General features: G+C 37.1%; 1 protein-coding gene across 1 annotated transcript in view; it reads right to left on the bottom strand.

The window, feature by feature from the left end:
- LOC306882798 (serine/threonine-protein phosphatase 2A 56 kDa regulatory subunit delta isoform-like) overlaps window positions 1-21,692 on the bottom strand; it is a 45,110-nt gene extending 23,418 nt beyond the window's left edge. Inside the window, exons 1-3 of the mRNA XM_079437692.1 lie at window positions 21,588-21,692; window positions 20,782-20,865; window positions 16,427-16,598 (exon numbers count right to left, since the gene is read on the bottom strand). Of these exons, the coding sequence (XP_079293818.1) occupies window positions 16,427-16,598; window positions 20,782-20,865; window positions 21,588-21,614 (283 nt within the window). The 5' untranslated portion in view covers window positions 21,615-21,692. The remainder of the gene's footprint in view (window positions 1-16,426; window positions 16,599-20,781; window positions 20,866-21,587) is intronic.
- Window positions 21,693-23,459: the final 1,767 nt, after the last annotated feature.

The raw sequence follows: 23,459 nt of genomic DNA, 5'->3' as shown, positions 1-23,459 counted from the left end.
CTGTAAATATTAAGCCACAAAATGACTATTTAAACATGAATCCTGCATGTTCTGCGTGGTTGTGTTTACTATACTGAAGCGCAAGTGACGCTCACGGAGATATTAGCATCTGTCATCTCTCTAAATGAGGACATAAATACATGAACATCTCCAAAACTGCTGAGAGTCACTTCCTGAGCATTTTACCTTTTCATTTGAGTAAAACTAGCCTCATATCACACAGACATTTAAAGGTATTCACGGCAAAATAAAAGTTTGGATTAACTTGAAGACACTATGCCAGAGATATTATTCAATAGAATGTACATAATACTACTACTCAAATTATTAAAACTTTAATTTTAAGGAATAATCACAACATTTCTTCCATGTTTTATTGTTAACAGTAAATCCCCTTTGTTTGCCAAAAAATAAAGTTTGTTTAATTTTAAATAATTAAAAGATAAATTACATTTATGTATTAGGCTATGCCTTCATATGATAACCAGAAAAATGTAAATACACAACACAGAAATTCATAAGGCTATTTTAATATTTTATTTTAAATAAATTAAGTTGTTTTTATGCATTCAAATGATTAGACACGCTAAAACAAGAGAATTTGGTAACAATACAACATATGGTGAGGAAAAAATAAAACATTTCATAGGGCCTTAAGCATGTAAAAAAAATATTTAACTTTTAATAAATTTATGTGAAATTGTATAATTCTCATGATTTTAATTAATTAGACGTGCTTTTTGGTTAATAAAATTTAATTTAACCATTAAAAAGGAGTCCAGAAAAAGTGGAATTAAAACGGAAAAAACTAAATTTGGGAAAAAATGAAATGGATTTCCTAGGACCCTACACAGGTGAGCACTCTCCCACCAGCGAACAGAGCACGCACTTCAGAAAATATGCCTCGTCAATCTTTGCGTTTGCAATATTTGCTCATTTTTATTACCATGTATTATTATTTAGGTTCACATAAATAAAAGATGTTTACATTTAACGGTGTTCACTTAGGGGAAAATACTGTTGAAAACAAGTTTCTTGCTTATTTTAAATGTATTTAGCATTGTTTTGATCGCTATTGTGTTTTTTTCAAGCCATTACAGAGAAAATATACAAAAATAAGAAAGGCTGAAAAATAGAGATATAATTGTTTCACCTCTATTGCCAAGTCTTACTAATACTATTAGAGTAAGGAAAAAACATTTAGTCAGCAAATGTTATGCAACTTGCACATGCATCAGGTTAACTCAAACAAGTGGTCCTGAAATATTTGAATCAGTAAACTAGCTGCGATTTCTCATTTTAAAATCACTCAGAAGAGGTATTAAGTCTGACAGTGGTTTAGGTGGACAGCACAGGGTAACGAGGAAAGGATGGGGGATTGATCCACTTTTGAGCAGCGCTGGGGACAGAATGAAAATGCATGACTAAAATCTGGGGCACAGATGACAGCTTCAATGAATCTATATTAAACAGGATCCACAGAGAGCTGCACTGCAGCAGCTCCATCAGAACACTAACTTCTCTTTCACATGTCACCAAACACAAAAGGCACAATGATTGAAATGACAACGTAAGCAGCAGCCACCTCAAACAAATAACTTCTATTGTCAGATGTTTTCATTATCAATTTCTCTGAGAGATGTCGTCCTGTGTGCAAGTATGAAACACGTGTCATTTCTTTAACCCTGCTGACTCGAGTGAATTCTTTCCACAATGCTTTAAGCTGGCGGAGGATAGCAGGATTTCCAGAATAGCTGCAGGCCATGAACCTCAACATCCTGCACCAGGCCTGCAGTCTGAAGTAGGAGTGTGTGATTCGGAGATCTTATGCAATGCCAGAGGAAAAGCTCTGAGAGTGATGAGAGGAGGAGGAGGAGGAGGTAGAGGATGGCCTGCAGCCAGCAGGTTTTCTGCTGATGAATGCACAGGATGGCTTTCATATTGATCTAATCAAATCAAATATGCGCTAGTGTATACAGATAAAAGCATGAAACAAAATAATCAGAGTTAGAAGACAATCATAATTGGTGGGGATGCACCCATCAGGAAATTTGAGGCAGATACCAACAGCTAATATTTTATTTGACAACTTTTACATAATTAGGGGGTGGCAATATAGCAGTCAAAACTACAAAGATACATTTCTGAACGATACAGTTGTATAAATGTGTCAGCTCTTCTAAATACATTTAAATGTATAATACATTAGCTGAAGTCATAAGGCTCTGTGTATTTTTAGTTACTTAATATGTATATTGTTCACAGTATCTTGTATACTGTATTACAGTTTATATAAAAAAATAATGTTTTCAACATTGATAATAATGAAGAATCATGTGACACTGATTACAGCTTCGCAAAAGGAATAAATAGCATTTTAAAACATTAAAATAGAAAGCTGTTATTTTAAATTGTAATAATATTTATCTTTTATTATTACAGTTTTTACTGTATTTTTGACCAAATAAATGTAACATCGGTGAGCATAATAGACTTCTTGTAAATCTCACTGACTCCAAACTTTTAAATGGTAGAGAGATCTCCACTAGCAACACCAAACCTGCTCTAGGACTGTGATCTAAGATGACTCTCTTCAGGGTTGTGTTTAGGTTAAGTAATGCAAATCACTAATAACTAAGCATTTGCAGGGAGACATCTCCATTTAAGATAATTGCAAGATAAACTGTTATTACTGTTATCAGAGGGAACACATATATCTGATGAGTCACATACTAGTGCTGTGACGAGTGACACCTGTGAGACGGAGTGTGCACACAAACCATTTCTAGCAGACTGCCAGCGCTCACGTTACGTCAAGCATACTCAGATCTGTATCCAGTCACGATTTCTTTTGGCGAACAGCTTAGTGAATCAGTAGAATTACTGTAATGATGCTTGAAAAATCTGAATTTCATATCTTATTTTTCAAAACCACCAAGCATGAGCATCTGAATTACAGTGCATCACATCTGAATTAAAAAAAAAATGTTTATGTATCAAAACTTGAGGAATCAAAATAATAGAATTCAAATAGAAACGCACAATGTACAATGTAACTTCTTCCTCCATTACCGGAGCTCTCTGAATGTGTGCATTCTTGCATGCAGAAGTTTAATATATCTGTCCTGATTTAGACCTAAAGCATGATTGGCCCATCAAATATCATCCGGAGGGCCCTATGATTTCCGTGATGCCAAAAACATGGATGGAATCACGGAATCCAGTCATAAATATGGAATTTACTGTACAACGCGAAATGTCACAGAATTTGTAAAATTTTGAATGAATTAGAGATATACTGGAAAAGTACCAGTATATATTTCAAACGGTACGATATCATAATTTTGCTCAATTCGGTATTTCATACGCTGCAGTGTTTCCCAAATTGCTGCGCAACCGGTAAATGTGACAACAGAATGCTTCTCATAGTCGCTCCGCCCCACACTACGCTTCTTACGGACGAGCCGTTTACACGCAGCCTGTCTCGTAATGCTCTTTTATACTCGCGGTCTCGCGCCCGGTTCTGCTCCGCAAGCCTCTCACGAGCGCATCTGGCACGAGGCCTGACGCACGCGCGCAACCTGTGTCAACTCGCGCCGCGTTTAAAACGAAAGTAAAGCAAGTCTAACTGCTTGCCAATTTCACATTTCCCACTTGTTCTTAAAATCCCAAATACTTAAAAATGAATGAATCAGCCCGTGTAACATACTAATACTTTAATAATTGACTTAAGAAATACAGTTCTTTATTTATAAAAAATAAACAAATCTTTCCCGTGAAATTCAATAATTTTGTAAAAGTAGTAATACCATTATAATCTTCCCTGCAGAAAAAAAACAAAAAAAAAAAAAAACAGTAGAACCCCTTCCAAAACACAATAGAAAATGTAATGGATTCAAGGGTCATAATGGGAATTGTATTGGTTTTAATGTAAACTATAATGGTGTCTACTGCTATTTGATGCATTCTATTGGTGAGATGTAATCTAGCAGATGGCAACCAATAGAACAACAGTAATTCCTATTGGAATAATGCCCAAAACAAAAAGGATTTGTAATGGTTTTTATGGAAACTAAGAATTTCTGTGATTGTTTTTTTTGTGTGTTTTTTTCAGTAGGGTAACGATACTCATACAGTATGCGTATGAGTATACTGTATGACTCATACAGCTGCACATTATTGACAATATTGAGCTGAAGCTTGACTTTGCAAATTTAAAAATCGCAAATCAATATCTCGCAATTAGATATTTTCCCCAAATAGCACAGCCCTACCTATGGTATTGATTTAATATCGATACTGCGGTATTACATTCTGGTATTGTACCAAAGCCAAAATCATGGTATCGAGCCATCCCTAGAATGAATTAATCAAAAGTAGGTCATTATACTTAAATTAAATTGTGATATGAACTAGTATCTGCAATATTAAGCTTCAAAAGACTATTTAAATGCGAATCTAGCATGTTCTGCATGTCTCTGTATGAATGACGCACGCAGTTTACTCGTACTGAAGCATGAGCGATGCTTGCGGTGATTTCAGCGTCTGTCGTCTTACTAAATGAGGACATAAATACATGAACAACATCTCCAGAACCGCTCTGAGAGTCACTGCATGACCTAAAACTAGCATAATATCATACACACACAGAAATGTAAAGGTGTTCACGGTAACCCGTCAAAATAAAAGTTCGGTTTAACTTTTAAGACATTGTGCTAGAAATATATTACTATAGTTCAGTAGAATGTACATACTACTACTACTACTATTAAAACTATAATAATAACACAACAAATAATTAGACTCACTAAAACACAGAATTTGGTAAAAAGAAAACATATGGGGAGAAAAAATAAAATATTTCATTGGGCCCTAAACATTTTTTGTTTTATGATTTTTTATTTCATGATTTTAATTAATTAGACATGTTTTTTGATTAAAAAAATTTAATGAAACCATTAAAAAGTAGTCGAGAAGTAGTCGGTTTGTATTGTCATGGGTTTACGTAACATTGTTTTAAGTGCACTTAAATTAAAAGTTTTATGTAATTGTTTTTAAATACATTTAAAAATCTAATAATTTGCTGTTCATGTCTGGCTTTAAATGATATATGCTGTTCATAATAATTTGCTGTTCATGTCTGGCTTTTAATGATTAATTAGTAAATCAACAGGCCTAGGATTTTGCAGTCTATAATTTTATGCATTTTCTTTTTTTTTTTTTATGTGCATCTGGCTATTGATTCACAGTTTCCCACTATCCATGTCCATATGCTTGAGCTGTGTTGCATTGCTCTTGCATAATCTGATGAATCCTTGAATTGGTTTGGTTCGTTTTAATGAACCAGTGGCGAATCAAATCACACACGACTCAGGAACCGTCATTTAAAAAGAGAGGAAACAATCTGTAACTTTACACTTTAATCTTCTGAAATTTATAATGATTGTTGCCCACAATTTGGAGATTTAATGTGAAAATATATTTGATTACAAGCTTTACTATTAAGCGTGATTAATCTCAATTAATTACAGAAAGCGGTGTGATTAAGTAGTTCGTTTTTAGCAATCAAAAGCATTAGTATTTGGGGTTTTTTTTGCAATTTTTGTAACTTAAGACCTTATAATATGAGACCTTGACACATGACCAAATGTAATGTTAACACAGTTCATTAGCTACCATAAAACAGATGAACAAGGTCAACAAGTACAAACAACAAATAATATCCAAAAATAACAACAAATGTCTCCCAGAGGCATCTCCATAGCAGGATCATAATGTGACTATTGTAGGCCAATTTAAAGAAAACACCCAGTGCTTTTGAAGAGCAAAGGCAATAACCCCAGGGCTCCTAGACAGATGACAAGAAAGAGGGAGGAGCAGTTGTGCGTGGTTCTTAGGGCAAGCAGATTAAAATAGCCTTTTTAAAATGATAAGTGGTCACACAGTTGTGTGCTGTGATGCCCATACACTCTCACAAAACTAAAACATCAACTATTAATGCTAGCATTTGACCTCTTGTCCCACACAACCAATGCAATCTATGTCCTCTCACATGCTCTATAGCTGCGCCTGCAGCCAGCAACCAACACACAACACTTCAACAAGACACTGAGTCGGGTTCAGTGCAACAGCTCGAGTGTTTAGGGTCATACGAGATTGTTTTCACAGTGGATCTTGAGCTAAACATAACCCAGACTAATCATCCAAATTACGACCCAATGACCTGTGTGTGCTGGCAAACCAAACAGGACTGACTGCACTTTCTTTAGTCAGGGCGTGAGGTCAGGTGATGAAGCTCCTATTGCACATATGATATTGTGAAAAGATTTTATCAAGAATGTCAACCATATATGTAGGTATAACCCCAACCTCAGTGGAAAAATCATCACTTCAGTGGTTACCTTGCCTTTCAGCAGCACAGCACAAACAGGCTGAGAATTAATTATCGCTGACCCCAAAGCAGGACGTCTTTATTTTATCTTAGTGTTCTTTCAGTCACACAAGTTTACATCCAAACAAACATGGATTACTAATATAACATTTTAATTCAGACAAACTATTTGAATAGGACACCATTTCTTGTTCTGAATGCAAAAAAAGATTCTGACTAGGACTTGATGAGCTGAAGTAGGGCTGGGCGATATGGCTGAAAACTGTATCACGATATCAGTGTTTCATATCGGTCGATATCGATAATTATTGATATTTTTTTTAAGGTGGTACATCAAGTTCGTGGTATTACCAGTCTTGGCGGGGATGACGGTCTTGCATAATTTGCAGACGACATTTGGTCTGACTACGGTAAGACTTATAATATCCAAAAACTGCCATACTGGGAGCTGACTTTCTCTTTTATTTACAATTTCCTCGCTCGCTGCGGCACTCATTTTCTGCTTATGAAGAGGAATCAATCAGCAGACCAGCCAATAGGGTCTGGCTGCAGACGTGCACTCTCAGCCGCGCGTGCGCACTTTTTTTTTTTTTTGCGCGTGCGCACTTAGACACGAGACAACGATATGGCGCAACCAAACATGATACTGTTACATGATTGGCTGTTAGCGTGTCACTCCCTACGTTGCTAGGTTACCAGAGAGCGAGTGCCTTTGTTAATGCAACCAAACTTGCTTCGCAGCCTTTGTTTTCTTCCGACAAAGAATAAAAAATATCGAACGTTTTATCGAACACATTTTTTATTGATATCGTTCACGTGTCTATCGCGATACATATCGTTATCGTTTTATCGCCCAGCCCTAAGCTGAAGTCAAAAAAACCATAGCAAACTTATTCCCTCAACAGTGAATGGGTGCCGTCAGAAAGTCGTCTGAGTCCCCAAAGAGCTTATAAAGACATAACCATAATCCACAGGTAATCCACATCACTCCAATCTAACACCTTGTGAATCTAAATGCTGCATGTTTGTAACAAACAAATCCATTATTTAGGCGTTTTAACATTTAAACCATTACTACAAGCCAAAATAAGAGTCAATAACCCATAACAAAGAAATAGGTTAAAGGTGAACTATTCCTTCAAAAATAACAATACTGACTGCTGATAAAATCACTGTAAAAACAACCAGTGTGGCTTTGTTTTAAATATTGTTAAACCACATTTTACTAAATGTAAAAAATTAAAAAAAAGTTATAAAATGTTAACCCAACACTCAATCATATGAATTAAAATATAAAAAAATTATGTTTAAAGAACATGAGGCTGAAATTAAGGATTTATAATGCAGTTTGACCACTGTACACCAAAACTGAAACAAAAGCATTCCATAAATACTGTGTATTACATATTTTATTAAGCTCAAGTTATCCTAGGTTTAAATTTCCTCAGCTAAACATCTTCAGCTGTCAGAATTAGGGCTGCACGATATATTGCATGCGATAGTCATGCGCATCTCATCAGTAAAGACGGTTCTGTGATATGTCTTTTAATTTGTCAGTGAACTACGGCTCTGTGTATTAAATGCCGCTCCATCTGAAAGCAGGTGATGGAGATTTACTGCTAATCACAGAACCGCCTTTACTGATGAGATGCGCATGACTATCGCATGCAAAATATCGTGCAGCTCTAGTCAGAATTAGGGATGAAACGATACCATTTTTTCATAACCAATCCGATCCTGAAAATTCGGAGTATCTGCCGATACCGATCCAATCCGATACCAGCGCAGTTTTTTTTTTAAATCGATGTAGAATTTCTATACTTCTGTGTGTGTTACTCTGTGTGTTAAACACAATCTACTACATATAGACAACGTCATTTTAATGAAAAATAATAAATAAAAATATATAATCATAATCTATGACAAAAAATACTATTATAAACTTGGTTTATAATACAGAAAAAGATACTCTAGAAAAATTATTTTATAAAACCTAGTGAAACATTTTTATTTACAATTAAAAGTGAATAAGTGTAGGACTAAATCTGGTGAAATTATACACATTGCTCTTTGAATTGTTGTAAAATATATTCATGAAAAAACAAGCAAATACATTTATATATAAATATATAGGTTACTATAAAATTAAAAGACATTTCTTTGAAATCTATAGCACAGTAATGAAGGCAGCAACATATGATAGATAGGACAGAACAAGAAAGACTGTTAATAATCTTTCATTGCGCAAAAGTATTATAATATGTAAGGCTCCAATATAGAGCAGCAGAAAGCGCTTATGTGCATCCCGTGCGCAGAATGATGCGCTTGAAGCGACACGGAGTCACAGCGCGCAGACCTCTGAGTCCGCATAGAAATGTTCAAAGTACAAAGGGAAGAGACATTGATGCGTAGTGTATTAAATTTATTAAGCCTTTTCTTTAAACAGTTTTAAACCTCAGTAACTGTGCGCTCTTGAAGAGAGTTTGACTGTAGTAACCGAACGCGACACGCAGTTTGAGCGCTGAATGGAGGATGACAGACAGCCGCGGCAGAGAGAAGAGTTTACCTTAAATATTCATCTGTACCTCAGATTAAACTATGAAACAGCTTCAGAACACCTGAAATATAGTGCACGAAAACTTTATGGTGCTTTATAATGTTTTGTGCCTTTCGTGGGGCTCAACAATAACAGAATAGTATCAATATCGGATTTGGATCGGTCTCGTCTGACCGATACCCGATCCGCAGAAAATGACCGTATCAGAGTCGATACCGATCCTGAGTATCGGATCGATGCATCCCTAGTCAGAATGATGCTTCTGTGAGAGTCTTGTATGCCTCACACAACGAGCAGTCTTTCTACTGCAAGAACGTCTGTATGGTATACTGAGATCATGCTGCTGCAGGCAACCACCATATGATACACAATGTTCTTCACAAAACTGTGAAAATAAGCATGCACTCATTCGAAAGCCTGTTGAAATATGTTATCTCGAAACTTACATAATCCACTTATGTTGGACAACAGAGCACAGAGCTGGCAGAGAATTGATCTACTTGCGCGCACACACAGCCAAAATGCATGCATAAATAAATTATGCATGCTGTCATCTGCATTATGTCTCTACCTGTATCAACTTTTAGTCCACTGATGTATTTCTAATCATTAAGTGTTCATTCTTAATAAATATTACTTCTCCCAGCATGACCATTTAAACCACACTAGTAACATTAAAAGTACCAGTACTTCAGGTACAAACTCAATACTGAAATAAAAAAATGCTTAAAACAAAAAAAAACAGTACCTGACTAATTTGCTCATTTATATTAATATGTTTGTTTTTAAATGAAGGCTAGTGTTAAAAAGTATATTTTTTTGCTGTGGACATCTGAAAATGTCCCTGATACACTCATTTGCCATCCAAACTAGCATCATGGCAGATACTGAAGTAAAATCACTCGCTTCAATGGAATTCCTAGACAAAAACACTGAGCTGGTTTGGCTTAGTTCTCACACAAAAACAGGAAAAGGGAGATCTCCATGCTTCCTCTGTTTGTTTGCCATGTGGACATCCAGAGACAGTGCCAGACCACTAGAAACAGCGTCGCCTAGGCCAGAAACAAACACATGGAGACATTGCTCTTGATGCATACATCTGTTTGGCACCCTGCATAGAATACGTGTAATGGTCAAGGCTCCACAAGAACGCTCATGACGCATTATGCAACTCAAGAGTATTTTAAGACACAGCGTGGTAAATCGAGACCACTGTTGTAGCATGTAGATGCACAACATCAGAACTAAAACACACTGCAACAGTCACTGCAGCAATTACTTCTACCACAACCACCGAACTTGTGTTTCACATTAGGGGTCGACCGATATGTGTTTTTCAGGGCCGATGCCGATTATTACAGACCAAGTAGACCGATAACCGATATATTGAACCGATATATATGTCTGGTGTAAGAATGAAAATGAATGTCAAAATTAAGAATAACAAGGGCTCTGACAAAAACGGCCTTCCCTAGTGTTGGTTGCACTTCTTACTCTTGTCTTCCCCCATGCATCCATCTACAATAAGGGTAATATATAAAGAGAGAGTTAAAAGTGGGGCCACTGTATGCTTCATGATTAAGCCTATGAATACTAAATACTAAAACTAAACAGCTTGGGGAAATGTAAGTATTTGGCTTCAATAATTTACATGTTAGAAATGTATGTGTAATAGCATAACCTCTCATAATTCTTCATTAATTATTTTCGGTTGACTAAATCATAACCTACAAGAGGTGACTATTCAATTCATCATCTAATGCACATCAGTTGATTAATTTAAAAAGCGCAATGTATATAATACGTGTAAATAATTTAATTGTCTTCATAGCTCCATTGTAGAAGTTGCGAAGAAGACCGCAACTATTTTAATGAAACTATAACACTAATAGCCTGTTATAGGCTCACTTGGTTCAATAGCCTATTGAAATGTCCCAATTTCCATCATCATAATCTTGGCCTATGTGACAGTAACTTAATCTTGGCCTATGTGACAGTATCTTAGTCTTGGCCTATGTGACAGTATCTTAATCTTGGCCTATGTGACAGTATCTTCGTTTTGGCCTATGTGACAGTATCTTCGTTTTGGCCTATGTGACAGTAATTTCCATTAGTTTTCATTTACAGAGCAGTGCAAATGAAGGCATAAAACATTAATTTAATTTATCTTTTAATCAAATGAGAGTTTAACTCTATTTTTTGGCAAACAAATGTGTTTACTATAAATTAAAACATGTAAGAAATAGCGTATTGTGTGATTGTTCTTTTAAACAAAAGTTGCAATAATTGTAGTAGCATTAGTAAATAAACCAAACTTTTATTTTGACGGGTTGCCATGAGGACCTCTTAAGTTTCTGTAGCCTATTTATTTATGATATGACGATCGTTTTACTCAAACGAAACAGTCAAATGCTCATGAAGTAACTCTCAGAGCAGTTCTGGGGATGATGTTCATGTATTTATGTCCTCATTTAGTGACATGGCAGATGCGGAAAACACCGCGAGCGTCGCGCACTTCAGTGTGTGTGTGTGTGTGTGTGTCAAAACCACGCGTGCCTTTCACATATACAGAGACACGCCGAACATGCAGAATTCATATTTAAATAGTCTTTTTGCAGCTTAATGTTTACAGATAGTCCATATCATGAGTCGATTTAAGTCTACTGACCTACTTTTGATTAATTCATCCAAACTTTGACTAATTCCGTGACTCCGCGTTATACAGTAAATGCTATTTATATGACTGGATTCCGCGATCCCCCCTGCGTTTCCCCCATCTCGGAAACCATAAATAGATAATATTGAGGTTTTTACAACTTCAGTGTAGTGGATTGTAATTTATTGCAACTTGAGCAACGTCTGCTGCTGCCTTTGAGAGAGAACTGATGCGTGATGAAGCAGCACCAGTTAGCAAGTGCTTTCGGTGTGAGAGCGCCTTTAGTCTTCCACGTTGATTGGTCGGACTCCTGACTCTCAACAAATCAGATGCCCGGTGGGCGGAGACTGCTCTAGGCCACAGAGTGGTGAGTTCCGACAGGCTGCATCAGAGCCAAATAGCGCGTTTCAAAATTAAATAATTTTATCGGCACATCGGTTTTGAAAATGGCCGATGCCGATTATCATAAAAATGCTTAATATCGGTGCCAATAATCGGCCAGGTCGATAATCGGTCGACCCCTATTTCACATTATAGTAATAATAGAAACAGTAAACTGAAGCTCTTTCAAGAGCAATTCTTCTCAAAAAGGGAGCATCATTCTAGTTATGAAACCACAGGGACTGACAGTTGACTGCCTTCTTCAGGGTACTACTACTTGGCAAGAGCGGAGTTTAGGTGCAGGCTGAGGGGTCACATTATGAGACAATTTGACAATCTGCGGAAAATGACTGGTTCAGCTCTAGGGCCTCAGACTGCTGTCACCACAGCTCGAAACCACTGATGTGCATCATTCACAAATAGCCTGTGCTTCACTATTCACTACAAAACAGCTTTTAAAGGACTGAAATAGGGGTGGGCGATATGACCAAAATCTTACATCACGATATGACTAATTTTATATCACGATAAAGATGTCATTTGTTTCTTTTAAAAAGGTTTTATGATATTAAAATCTTTGATAACATAGAATTGTCATAATCCTTGTCACCAATGTCAAAATCAAACTAATACAAGCCTAAAAAGAGACAAAAAAAAAAGTAAGCTCATTGAAGATAAATAAAAAGTCAGTGATGAAATAAGGATAAGAAACGAATTGCAAGCAATAGGACGAAAAACTACAATAAATAGGAAACGATACATACACTGTGTAAATTAATTAGCTTTCACTGTGTTAATTCTATCTATCTATCCATCGATGATAGATATAATTAACACGTGTATTATGTATAGATTCTATACATATAAATACAGTATCTCACAGAAGTGAGTACACCCCTCACATTTTTGTAAATATTTTATTTGAATATTTTAATATGAATAGCAGACAGAACGAATACTGGACAGCTTCCCCTTTAAGACCGAAGTCCGGATCCAATATGTTTTCTCTTTCAGCTGTTTACTCTCTCTTAAGACTTAAATCGCTGTGTTTATGAGGATACTTGTAAAGACGGGGATTCTGACGCATAAGTGTGTTTATGTAATCGTTCAAAGCCAATAAAGCGGCGGAAAAAAAAAGTACGGTCCTCTCACACAGAAACGGCGCACACATATAGCTCTGTTGTTTGTGTTTCAACGGCTTAAAATCGGTTGTTTTAAAACTGCAGTGCTTAAAAACGTCCATGCTACAGATGTAGTCCATCGTTTAGGAATGAGCTCTTCGTTTTGTTCTGGTCGTTCTCCACCTGGTTCTGTCTCCCCTTCATGCCCTGTTGTGACGTGTAAAGATCAGCCATCCAAATGATGAAAAAGTATTACCGTAAACAATGTATTTTGCGACACCACGAAATAATGATAGAACATAATATGAAATGATAAGACTTTTTATTTCGTCCATCCGATATATATCGTCATATCGCACAGCCCTAGACTTAAAACACATCACCTTCATGTGAGCACAACACATTGTTTTCAGCTATATTTTCCAAGCATTAAAACTTTTTTGGGCTACCAAACATGCAGTAACACAACAACGCAGTAAATGTATGCAGTCACAAAACAGAGACCCTCTTTTTGATTAAAAGATGTCAAAGGAAGCATTTGAGACATTTTAAATTCTTGGATGACCATTTGTGATCAGATGACCACCTGAGATGGATATTAATTTCAGGTCCAAACAGGAGCTAATAAAATGAAAACAGCACAATAGCTGATGATGCAGTGCTGAATAAATTAATCAAACTGTATGCTTTCAAGGAACAATCCACATCAGATTCTAAGAAACGAACGGCAAGTAACAGGCTTGATTAGATTGGAGATTAGACTGTAACTCTAAATTGTGAGCTGTGGCAAGGTTTCACTGTCCTACTTAGTGCAGACACTTGCACTGCTGATCCAATTACCATCTATGAGTTGTCATGTGCTCAAACTCCCTGCGTGGCCAGACAGGAAGGACTCTCCCTGACTGAGACTATGTCGGAACACCACGATCACAAGAAAGATTAGGAAAGAACATCCAATGATAGGAAACAATGATCTTCAACAGTGAAAGCTCTCAATATCGATTCCAAATGTTTGTGTGTGTGTGTGAATATATGTGAAGTGAAGTGAAGTGAAGTGAAGTGACATTCAGCCAAGTATGGTGACCCATACTCGGAATTCGTGCTCTGCATTTAACCCATCCAACGTGCACACACACACAGCAGTGAACACACACACACCGTGAACATACACCCGGAGCAGTGGGCAGCCATTTTATGCTGCGGCGCCCGGGGAGCAGTTGGGGGTTCGGTGCCTTGCTCAAGGGCACCTCAGTCGTGGTATTGAGGGTGGAGAGAGCGCTGGACATTCACTCCCCCCACCTACAATCCCTGCCGGCCCGAGACTCGAACCCGCAACCTTTGGATCACGAGTCCAACTCTCTAACCATTAGGCCACGACTTCCCCGATATGTACAGTGGGTACGGAAAGTATTCAGACCCCCTTAAATTTTTCACTCTTTGTTATATTGCACCCATTTGCTAAAATCATTTAAGTTCATTTTTTTTCCTCAATGTACACACAGCACCCCATATTGACAGAAAAACACAGAATTGTTGACATTTTTGCAGATTTATTAAAAAAGAAAAACTGAAATATCACATGGTCCTAAGTATTCAGACCCTTTGCTGTGACACTCATATATTTAACTCAGGTGCTGTCCATTTCTTCCTTCATTTGAGTCCAGCTGTGTTTGATTATACTGACTGGACTTGATTAGGAAAGCCACACACCTGTCTATATAAGACCTTACAGCTCACAGTGCATGTCAGAGCAAATGAGAATCATGAGGTCAAAGGAACTGCCTGAAGAGCTCAGAGAAACAATTGTGGCAAGGCACAGATCTGGCCAAGGTTACAAAAAAATTTCTGCTGTACTTAAGGTTCCTAAGAGCACAGTGGCCTCCATAATCCTTAAATGGATGACGTTTGGGACGACCAGAATCCTTCTTAGAGCTGGCAGTCTGGCCAAACTGAGCTATCGGGGGAGAAGAGCCTTGGTGAGAGAGGTAAAGAAGAACCCAAAGATCACTGTGGCTGAGCTCCAGAGATGCAGTCGGGAGATGGGAGAAAGTTGTAGAAAGTCAACCATCACTGCAGCCCTCCACCAGTCGGGGCTTTATGGCCCGACAGAAGTCTCTCCTCAGTGCAAGACACACAAAAGCACCTGAAGGACCACAAGATGGTGAGAAATCAGATTCTCTGGTCTGACGAGACCAAGATAGAACTTTTTGGCCTTAATTCTAAGCGGTATGTGTGGAGAAAACCAGGCACTGCTCATCACCTGTCCAATACAGTCCCAACAGTGAAGCATGGTGGTGGCAGCATCATGCTGTGGGGGTGTTTTTCAGCTGCAGGGACAGGACGACTGGAATCGAAGGAAAGATGAATGCGGCCAAGTACAGGGATATCCTGGACGAAAACCTTCTCCAGAGTGCTCAGGACCTCAGACTGGGCCGAAGGTTTACCTTCCAACAAGACAATGACCCTAAGCACACAGCTAAAATAACGAAGGAGTGGCTTCACAACAACTCCCTGACTGTTCTTGAATGGCCCAGCCAGAGCCCTGACTTAAACCCAATTGAGCATCTCTGGAGAGACCTAAAAATGGCTGTCCACCAACGTTTACCATCCAACCTGACAGAACTGGAGAGGATCTGCAAGGAGGAATGGCAGAGGATCCCCAAATCCAGGTGTGAAAAACTTGTTGCATCTTTCCCAAAAAGACTCATGGCTGTATTAGATCAAAAGGGTGCTTCTACTAAATACTGAGCAAAGGGTCTGAATACTTAGGACCATGTGATATTTCAGTTTTTCTTTTTTAATAAATCTCCAAAAATGTCAACAATTCTGTGTTTTTCTGTCAATATGGGGTGCTGTGTGTACATTAATGAGGAAAAAAATGAACTTAAATGATTTTAGCAAATGGCTGCAATATAACAAAGAGTGAAAAATTTAAGGGGGTCTGAATACTTTCCGTACCCACTGTATGTATGTATGTATATATAAATAAATCATTAGTAGGCCTATAAATAATTACATAATTGTTAAATACATTTTGGAGCAGAAATATTTAAAGACCTAGTGTAGCTGTTCCAAATTTATTAGGCAATTTGCTGGAATAAAATACTTGGTGTGTCTCACTTCAAACAAAGCTCCATCTGCCACAGTAACAGGCTAAAAAATTATTCAGGAGTCATGTGAGGCTGCCCTCCAACAGTTAACACAATTAGCATCATTCACTGTGATTTGTACACAACAACAGATCACTTGATCCTTCCAAGAAATCATCAACAAAGTAAGAAGAACTGTGAGCGAATGTTCTGTTTGGAGTCTTTTTCTACCTTTGAGGGCGGGAAGCTTCTGCAGTTCCCGGTTCTTGCTGAGGTTGAATCGTGACGAACTCTGTCGACGCTCCTTCTTTACAATCTGAGGCCCACCTGAGTACTTAATTTTGTTGAGCTGAGTGGGAGGTGGAGTGCTGTTGCTGGGACGCTTGCTGGCTGTCTGCTGGGCCTGGAGAGAAAAAAAAACCCCACAATGTTCAGAATCAAAATGGGCACATTATGCCATTCTATGCCATGGCACCACTTTTGATCACAGAAGGTCAGACTCCAGTGTCTTCCTGATGGCAAACACAATAGAAGAGACAAAATACAGCAACCAAAGAGGAAAAAGGCAATTCTGCTAATCAGATGCAGGGGACATACTCATTCTGGAAAGCATTTTATTGGAGAAATATTTGGATACACCCATCAGCGCCAGATGAGTCATCAATATTTTTGCTTTGCTTTCGCAGAAGAGAAAGACTATAAATTTTAAATGCGTGTATCTACTAAAATCAAATGGTCAACTTTAGGAGTCAACTAGCATATAAATGATCTTAAAGAAAAACTATAATTTTAATTTGTTGGGTCTTTAAAACAGCTGACTTCATTTTCTATAAATGTATGCATTTCTCTGGGTATTTCTCTCTAGATCAACAGGTATCTTCTATGCTTTGAATATCAATCAGTCGGTTTTGTTTGCACTTTTATATAAATATTAAAACTTGTTCTTACATATCTGCATTTTACATCATAACTGATTTACAACGCTATTAGAAAGCACTACCAAACAACAATATAAATTTAAGTCGGCTAGCTGCATTACACCTGCAATGTAATATTGAGTTCCAGCTGAATATTTATAGGAATAATTGAGAAAAACATGCAAGATGTGGGACAATCTTTATGTCTTAAGTAGGGATGGCTCGATACCATAATTTTGGCTTTGGTACGATACCAGAATGTAATACCTCGGTATCAATACTAAATCGATACCATAGGTGACAAATAACCAGCCTCAAAATATAAGTGAATTTAAAACAATTTTATTAATAATAAAAATAATAATAAAAACAGATTCATATCTTAATACCTTTGTATCAAACTAACAAAAAACCTAAAGGTAACATAGGTTACATTTTGATGCTGGAGAAAATAAATAAATAAATAGGCTAACTGAAGTAATAAGATGAAAATATATTCAAATCTTCTTATCTTTTCAGTGAAAACAAAATGTCTCAAAATGTAACAAAAAACCTACCGGAACATGGGTTACATTTTGACTGACTTTGAAGAAAAAAATATAACTGAAGTTGCGCAATTAATGCAACAAATATTGCTCTCTTGTAAAGTGTTATTCTAACAGTCGACGTAATATTCAAAATCACGTTATTTCTCTCTCTCTCAGAATGTTTTCAGATTTCAGACTCAGCCAAAGAAAAAGCATTAAATAAAACTCACTCTCTCGGCTGCTTCATATTAGCGGTCGACAGCGCGTCAGAAACATTCTTTTCATATTATTGATACTAAAATAATATAGCAAAATTCTTGCTCAATTCAAATCCAATTAATATTCGATTGTATGAAATGCAAGTGCATATATTATGTGACCAAAACGTCACTGTTTCTAGCGTGTCACACACGCACGTTTGCTCTTACTGTAGCACATCTGTATGAGCGTTGATCAGTTGTAAATAAAAGTTCAAATTAAATCTGAATTTATGAATGATGCACTCACCTGTTGATCTTTTAATTCTCTGATAAGATCAGGATGAGCAAGCGACAAGTGCTTAAAAAGGTTTGATGTGTTGTCTCTGTGGAAACACATGATTTATAGCAACGCTTGCATACAGGTGCAGTAAGGTCAACCCTTCACCTTTGTCATCTGTTTTTTATGCAAAGGCCACTGCAGCGTATATGAAATACCGAATTGAGCAAAATTGACATCGTACCGTTTGAAATATAATATATACCCTAGTCTTAAGTACTATTCCCACCCAGCGGAAAAAAAGTGAGGGATCTAAAGCGGGGGGAAAAAAAAATACTCCCTATTTTGAGAAATGAATTTCAGGGCAGGCTTTGTTTGTAATAAGAAAAGGATGTCAATATGAAAAACAAATGAGAGCAGAAAGATGGTCATTAATAATTAAGACTTTGCATTATTCTTTTTTCTCACATTGGACACATTACTAAGGAAATAACTTAGGATAAGACAGTGATATTTATAAATGATATTTTGACATCTACAGTGAGCCTCTGTTGACGTAAATATTTACACTGAATTGTCAAGTCTAGCATAAACGGCTCATACTGTACAAAAAGTTTACGTTTTATCCGATGGCAAAACATTGTATAAAACCCATGCAACCACTGAGAACTGCTGTAACAAAGCAACACACCACATCAGTCAACAATCTGCAAGCAAACTACCTCTCTAACCCGTGGGAGTTGAAGTCCACAACTAACCTAACCTACATACCTCCTTATTACCATATCTAGATTCAGCCCAAATTAAACATTCATGAGCAGCCTGAGCTACACTATCAAATAAATATGCGTCTTCCATATAAAACGAGCGTCACAGAATCTGTTTTGACCATAGATGAGAAACACAGTATTACCGCTGTGGGACTGTCCCCAAACTAAATCATGCAAAATTTCTGTCCTTTTGTCAAATTGTACGATATTACTGCAGTGTGCAAAAGCCAATGCAGATTATGCAACAACCACCATCTTTTATGACTGTGCGATATACATCTCAGCTAATACAATATTTTTGACACTTCGTGTGAGGCTAAGATTAATTGGAAAGGCAAATAATCGGCCGCCAGTGAGAATGTCACATTAAGCTATCCAAGGCCCAATGACAAAATAAATATTTCACGATCCCTAAAATTAGTCTCAGGCAGCATAATTGAGGCAAAAAATAATCACACAGTGTGCACCCGGCTTTAGAAGCACATTGATTAAGAAATAAAGCTGATCTCTGGTTTATAGGAACTCAGAATCAATGCTAAACCACAATGCATTACTAACACCATGGCTGAAGCAGTTCAAATAACAGTAGAAATTGCTAAATGAGCAATATGTAAGCATGTGACGTTTGCAAAACAACTGAGCGCCCTCATGGAAAAAGCTTTAATGTATTGAAGGTCTTTAATGAAGAAAAAGCGACACTGTCCAAGCAACAAATGGTATGACTGACGCTGTGAAACACATGTTGAGGCCTGCCCATAGCATTGCAAAGCTGGCTGCAGTCACAGGGGTTGCATGACTGAGCCTGACTTAAAATAGATCAAATCAATAAACTTCACCCGCTGCTACGTCACACTCTCTGCCCGCTGATTCCAGCCGTTAGTATCACTTTGATGAACACGGAGATATTTCAGTCCCAACAGGGTTACGGAGACAAGCTATTACGTCAGTACAACTGCACACTTAAAGGGATACATCAATACATAAACCCATACAAATTTCATCTCGCAAATCATTACTGATGCATGAAGACAACAACAAAAATGTAGAACATTTCCCTTATCGCACGAATGCTTCTTTACTAGGGTCTAAAAAACAAGTCTGACTGGACGCGGATGCTAAAGCAACCACTAAAAACAGAACAATGCAAATAGTAGTAAACTATATAAAAAAAAAAAATAGACTACCTTTCATGAACCAAGTAGAAATATTAGTGTAGACAACATATTCATATAATTTGTTAAATAAAAATTCTAGTCACCTATTCCCACCTCTCCAAGCATTACATTAAAAAAAGGATGACAATATTGTATTTGGGGCAACTGTAATATTCAAAACAATATTTGAATGTAATACAGTATCTTGCAATTTACCTGATCCGTACCCCTGTCACAAAACTAAGCACAACTTGGAGACGTAAAAGGAAGGACAGAAAAATATATTTTAAGCTACTGCTATTAGACAGACCTACAGCCTAGGCTCATTTGGAGAGGGGATTTGCATTGCTTTATGCAGGAGAATAAAGAACAGCTTTAAGAGCCACTTCAATCTTGGTTATTTAATAAAGCAGAAATTGAAATGAGGGTTTGTCTGGAAGCAAGGTAGATATCAAGGGCTTTACCCATCCTCAGCATGATGCACTTCAGACTTGTGACTTTGACAAGCTAAACGTGTAACAACACAGAGTTGCAAAAACACAAGCAGAATCAACAGGAAGGGCAGTGATTACTATGCATAATGAACGCTGCCTCGTAAAAAGGCTCCAAAATTGAATTTTGCCCCGAGGAATGAAAAAGCCCAGCTACAACACTTAACAAGCAAGTATTTGTGCCAAGTTCACAAGGCAGCCCTACGGTCAAACACAGTATGAGATGTGTTTTTAAAACTGTCATCTTTACCTCCTCTGAATTTTCAGTCCCAGCATCCTTTCCGCCACCGGCGTTACTGTTTTTCGTGCTGCTTTTTGCAGATTTGGTTGGTTCCTGTGGTGACCACAAAAGAAACAATAAATGAACATCTGAGTCATAAATCAAAGGAAGCTCCTATTATTTTGATCACTCCTTTTATCTTGGGGATGGACTGCATACAAGTCAAATCATGGGCAGGTCTGACAGGTGATGGCCAATTGCAACTAGACTTTGAATCAGACAATGACAAACACTGACTGCTTTCTGGGAATGATAAATGATTTCAGTTCACACCGTCCAGCATCATATACACAGTGACAAACTTGTCCACTAATATATCGAGCGTTTATATAACGATGCCCACAGCTTGTCCACTGAAACATTGACTCATGCAGGGACAGGAGAACATGTTTGCGTGTCCGGCTTATGCTGCAATCTGTCAACTAATACGCCTCGATCACATATTCATAATCTTACTATAGAAAACTGACCTGTAAAGCACACACCGGGTAAAACAGCTATCGAAGAGCAACATACGTGATTCATATTTAAATTCCCGTCACGCTGAGCTAAAGAAAACGCGTTTTTTGTGATTTAAAAATAGTCTGAGGACGTAACTGTCAGTATTTTGACTTGAGGCATATATGCATAAATGCGCTCTTAGCGGGCTAGCGGCTAGCGCGGCGGCCTTCACTTACAAAAACAACGCCAGTAAATGCCGCAGAATAATTGCTTTACAAACTGAATTCTCAGACGCGTTAATTAGACATGTGTTATGATTGTAATCTGTACTTTACCTTCTCTTTTTTAGTTTTATTCGGCATTTTGCAAATGTTGTCTTTAGCCGTGCCTCCGTGATAAGGCTTCCCTCGCACTCAGGCTCTCGCTCTCACTGTTGCCTCGCCCTCCCTTCACCAGCAGCAACCTGATTGGTCAGCAAGGCACGAGACTACATAGCAACAGCACTGCGGAATTTTTCTATTGGCTGCTTTTCGAACCAGACGGTGTGGAGTTTTCCTAACGGGGTCCTGGCTGCGACTAGGAAGGGGACCACAGCTGTTGTCGACGGCTCATCTATCTCTTGTGGAGGTGCAGATTGTCACAAGAGGAATTGATTGTGGGAGGGAGACTTGTGGTGGTGACATTGACCGTCATCTAGAGGTTTTCGTTGTATAAAGCAAAAGAGCTGGACCCTTTACATACTTTTATTTGTGAATATTGATGCATTTTTCTCATTAAATAGACTGTATTACTGTAATTTTCTTACAACATGGTTAAAATTCACTCCTTGCACTCTAGTGTTACACATGATCCTTGTTATTTTTGTAGACATCCCATCAACCACGTAGGGATACCTCATCTGTTTATATTTAAACACAATATTTGTAATACATATGTAAAATCTATATTGTATATTACCTAAAGAGTTCATCATAAATAAAAAAAACGTCCATACACAAGCATCTACTGCCATCTATTGGTAGATTTTTCTCAAAACCATTTCGACAGGGATTATAGCCAACATTCATTTAATTTTGATTCAAAAGACCAAAAAAAGAGAACAGAAACATAATTGCATTCACAAGCATTTATTTGAAGTACAGATTATATCAATTTCATTATTTTTATTTACCTGTCATTAACTTCTGATTTCATTATATTACTATTTTTTAACAAATTCATTAGTAAATAAATATGGTGCTAAAAGGATAGTTCATGACCAAAATTAAAATTAAATCATTAATGTCATCTATCCAAACCTGTATGACTGGAAATTCTTTTCATCACAAAATAAGATATTTTGAAGTCCATGGACTTTAACTGTATGAAGAAGAAAAATATCTTATTTTGTATTCAAAGTTTGTGATTCGGCATTGTACGTGGCAAGTAATATAATTTTCATTTTGGGGTCAACTATGCTTTTTACTAGGCTATTTTTAAAACTTGTAGTATTCTTAGTTCTTCCACTGTACATAAACTATATTGATTAATTCACAATAAATTACCAAAACACTGTAAAATACCAAAACACTTACCCTTCATGGTAAGCAGCAGCTTCATTTTGGTTGTCGTTTTTTTAGTTCCTCTCTGGATGCAGTTGTCAGCTGTAACATTACCATCATTAAAACACAGTATAAACCAATCAACCATATCTCCAGCAAATGCCTAAACAGAGGAATTCCTAAATACATTAGTCTTATGGTTTAGTCTCTATCAGGATTCATGCATATACGAAAACCTTCTTGTATGTGTATAATGCACAATTACAAATACAAGTAATACAAATCCAGTAATCTCATGGTCAAGATGTTTACTAGAAGCAGGTACAGCATATTAGGTTTGAATAAAAAAAAAAAACTAGCAATTTTACTTGCATTCATACAGTCATGGCCAAAAATATCGGCACCCTTGGTAAATATGATCAAAGGCGGCTGTGAAATTTAATCTGCATTAATCCTTTTGATCTTTTATTTTTAAAATTCACTAAAATCTAACCTTTCATTGGATACGAATTTAAAATGGGGGGAAATATCATTATGAAATAAATGTTTTTCTCAAATACACGTTGGACACAATTATTGGCACCCCTAGAAATTCTTATGAGTAAAATATCTCTGAAGTATATTCCCATTCATATTCACAATTTTGAGCACTCCAGGGTGATTATG

This window comes from Barbus barbus (genome assembly GCF_936440315.1).
Source record: "Barbus barbus genome assembly, chromosome: 16".
Lineage (NCBI taxonomy): Eukaryota > Metazoa > Chordata > Actinopteri > Cypriniformes > Cyprinidae > Barbus > Barbus barbus.
The sequence above is the reverse complement of the archived record's forward strand: the minus strand, read 5'-3'. Positions and strand labels throughout refer to the sequence as shown.